Genomic DNA, 3,001 nt, shown 5'->3' on the forward strand with positions numbered 1-3,001 from the left:
ACCTTGCGCAGGACGTGCGGGCGGTCGGGCGCAGTCTCGATCATGTGCCACAGACGCTGCAAGATGCGCTTGCAGTCCACGACGTTGAAGGTACGCGAGGCAAAGTCGTGGAGCGCGGCCGTCGGTGGGCCGACGAGCGCCGCATCGTCGAGGTGCATGTCGAGCAGCTTCTCGACCGGCGACCGGTCATCCTCGGCGAGACTCCGGAAGCTCTTCTTGGCCTGCAGAACGAGCTCGTCCAGCGCCGATCGAACGCGGTCCATGGTCGTTGCTATTATCTGCTCGACGCCAACGACAACCAAATGAAACGAAGTTCGAAGATGCTGTAACCGCTGGCTAAACGCACGCCACTGTACCGTTGTATCCAGATGCGTGCACCACCGACTGCCACGTCATTTGGTGGAAACGCTGTGCGATTACAGCCTGCGGTCGTACTGTTGTGTCTTGGATTTAATTGCTACGTCAATCGCCTTTAAGGTAGGCTGGGGCACGTACAGGCTTGGGCTCCATAGGCTGCTGCATTATATCTCCCCGTCAACATCGTCCCGTACTCAATGTGGGCATATCTATTGCACCACGACATGGTCCCCAAACGTCACCTTGGTCGTCCTGATCTTCTTGGGAAAAAAGTATACCAAGCTTTTCTCGATGCGACGGCTCAGGTTGCTCTGTCGTCGAAGCTGGTGTTTTCCTTGGCCACAGGCGGCCGTGTCCATGAAATATCATGTTTAACAGGTTTATCGAAGCATAGAAGTATTGGTATTGGCAATATAGTATATCTAATTTCCTCGTTTATTAAAGGCTACAGGTATTAAGCCTGCGAAACCTGGTACTCTTCAACTGGAAAGTTAACCGGTTTCGCGGGTCATGGTTGTTCGACGCGATGCCATTGGCTAGAATCTTGCATACAGTGGACCAAGGTAGAAGATACGTATGAACATCGACATCTTGATCATTTCCCAATTGGCATGGCACGGCAAGCTGCCCTCCTCTCCACCTTCCTGCTGCTCGCACTGCTCGTGCCCGGCATCAGCGCCGCCGCCAACATCACGAGCGGCAACTCGACGTTCGACCAGAACGCCAACGCGCTCTTCTCGTCGGCCTCGAGCATCGAGTGGGCGCCAGGCCTCGTGGCTACGATTTCGCTCATCGGAGGCGTCGTCGTCACGTTCTTTGGCTACAAGCTGTTTCGCCCCGTCATGTTCATCTGCGGCTTCGCGGTTGGGTCGGTTCTCGGCTACCTGCTTGCGGAACAGATTTTTAGCGGCCAGTCGTACGTGGTGACCGCGTCCTGGATTGCCTTCCTCGTCCTCGGGCTCCTCGTCGGCTCGATCGTCATGAACCTTTGGGTCTGCGGCGTCTTTCTTGTAGGTGCGGCCGCCGGTGTCCTCCTCGCGTTCGAGCTCAACACGTCCGTCGGGTACAAAATCTACCCGTCGAATCCGACGACGAGTCTCTGGATCCTCATCATCGTACTCGGGCTCCTCGCCGGCGGCTTGGCCATTTGGTTGGAGCGGCCGATGCTCATTGTCTCGACGAGCATGTTTGGTGCGATTGCGGCGACGTGGGGTGTCGGATACTTTGCGGGTCAATACCCGAGCGGTGCCGAGCTCGATGCGTGGCGCAAGCAAGCGGCCGACGGAACGTTCGAGTACAACTTGCCCAAGGCGTGGTGGGCCTACTTGGCGGCGACAGCTCTTCTCTTTGGGCTGGGCGTGTACGTGCAGTTCCACAAGACCGCGGCTGGCATCGTGCACTCGAACCCGCGCCGCAAGGACGCCGTCGCGACCTCCGGCCCGCCCCGTGGCCAGCCGATTTCTCATGTCTAAGTCATTGTGCTTGAAGAGTTGGATCTCTAATGCATGTATCCCGAATTTGTACTTATATCGTGGGTCTCCTATAGCACTATGGACTGTACCGTGTGGTCTAGCATGGTGCACCGAGAAGTCGGAGTCGCCAAGGACAAGCCAAAACCCGTGCTGCCCGTGCTCGGAAGCAGCTACTCGACTATAAATTTCAAAAGGATTTTTTGCGTTAGCTCGCATAGAACGGGGCTTGTATTTGAGTTGGCTACGGTGGCGACAGTTGACGCGATGCACAGCGATGCGTGGGTGGTGGCGGGCGACGTCGTAGCTGTCGCCAACGCACGTCGCTTCACTTGTCACCTGGCTCTTGGGTGTGGTGGTTGTTTTATTTTCTTGGTGCCAACCGAGCTGGTGACCCCGCTCCCGTTGGCCATCATTGTGTTGGCTTGAAGCGTCGTCGCTACCGTCGGCGTGAAGGCGGCGAATGATCTCGTCCTTGGTCTTGGTCGTCGCTTCACAAAGGCGCGTGGTGGAACTGCAGGCAGCCACGTCGGCCGCGACAAGCTCATGACGCTCGGCGCCATGCGGTTAGTCAGCGATCTGTAGTGTCATCGCTGTCTGGAGACGGTGGTTGCGCCTGGCGAGCGTGTGGAGATCGCGGCGAAGACCCTCCGATGGTGTGGGTGCCTCCGAGCCCCAGACCCACAACGTATCCACTCGCAGACGGTACAGTTGGACGCGCCCTTTCGAAGTGCGTTTGTATCTTTCCGCCGATGGACCTCGTGGCCTGCGTGCTGGTTCTCAGCGTCGTCGCCGCCTCGGGCGCCGTCAACCTTACGATTGATGGCAGCAGCTCCTTCGACAAGGCGACCAACCACCTTGTGAACGCGACGGTGCACGGCCACGTGCCGCCGAGCATCCTCGCGGGCGCCGGCATTGGCCTCGGCTTGATCGTGGCGCTGGCCGGCTACCGGCTCTTCCGGCCCGTGCTCTTCCTCAGCGGCTTTGGCGTCGGCGCGGTCCTTGCGTACCTTCTGGCCGAAGCCATCTTTACGACGCAGTCGTTCGCGACGACCGCGCACTGGGTCTGCTTTCTTGCGGGCGGCATCGTCGTCGGCGCGACGGTCCTCTGCCTCTGGCGCACGGGGCTCGTTGTCATCGGCGCCGCCGCCGGCGTCCTCCTCGCCTTTGTCCTC

At 58.9% G+C, this 3,001-nt stretch overlaps 4 protein-coding genes across 4 annotated transcripts; 2 read left to right on the forward strand and 2 right to left on the reverse strand.

Annotated features, from left to right (window-relative positions):
• Window positions 1-14: 14 nt before the first annotated feature.
• On the reverse strand, window positions 15-263 carry SPRG_17921 (hypothetical protein; the record flags this gene model as incomplete). Its single annotated transcript, XM_012357336.1, has 1 exon — window positions 15-263. A coding segment is annotated over one exon (249 nt), but the record flags the coding sequence as incomplete, so codon positions are not given.
• Window positions 264-968: 705 nt separating this feature from the next.
• Window positions 969-1,829, forward strand: SPRG_17922 (hypothetical protein; the record flags this gene model as incomplete). The annotated part of the gene is made up of 1 exon (XM_012357337.1): window positions 969-1,829. The coding sequence occupies one exon, from the start codon at window positions 969-971 to the stop codon at window positions 1,827-1,829; it is 861 nt and encodes a 286-aa protein (XP_012212727.1).
• A 332-nt stretch (window positions 1,830-2,161) lies between these two features.
• Window positions 2,162-2,389, reverse strand: SPRG_17923 (hypothetical protein; the record flags this gene model as incomplete). Its single annotated transcript, XM_012357338.1, has 1 exon — window positions 2,162-2,389. One exon carries the CDS (start codon window positions 2,387-2,389, stop codon window positions 2,162-2,164), a length of 228 nt encoding a protein of 75 aa, XP_012212728.1.
• A 189-nt stretch (window positions 2,390-2,578) lies between these two features.
• SPRG_17924 (hypothetical protein) lies at window positions 2,579-2,980 on the forward strand (the record flags this gene model as incomplete). Its single annotated transcript, XM_012357339.1, has 1 exon — window positions 2,579-2,980. A coding segment is annotated over one exon (402 nt), but the record flags the coding sequence as incomplete, so codon positions are not given.
• Between the last annotated feature and the right edge of the window lie 21 nt (window positions 2,981-3,001).

This window comes from Saprolegnia parasitica (genome assembly GCF_000151545.1).
Source record: "Saprolegnia parasitica CBS 223.65 unplaced genomic scaffold supercont2.859, whole genome shotgun sequence".
Taxonomy (NCBI): domain Eukaryota; phylum Oomycota; class Saprolegniomycetes; order Saprolegniales; family Saprolegniaceae; genus Saprolegnia; species Saprolegnia parasitica.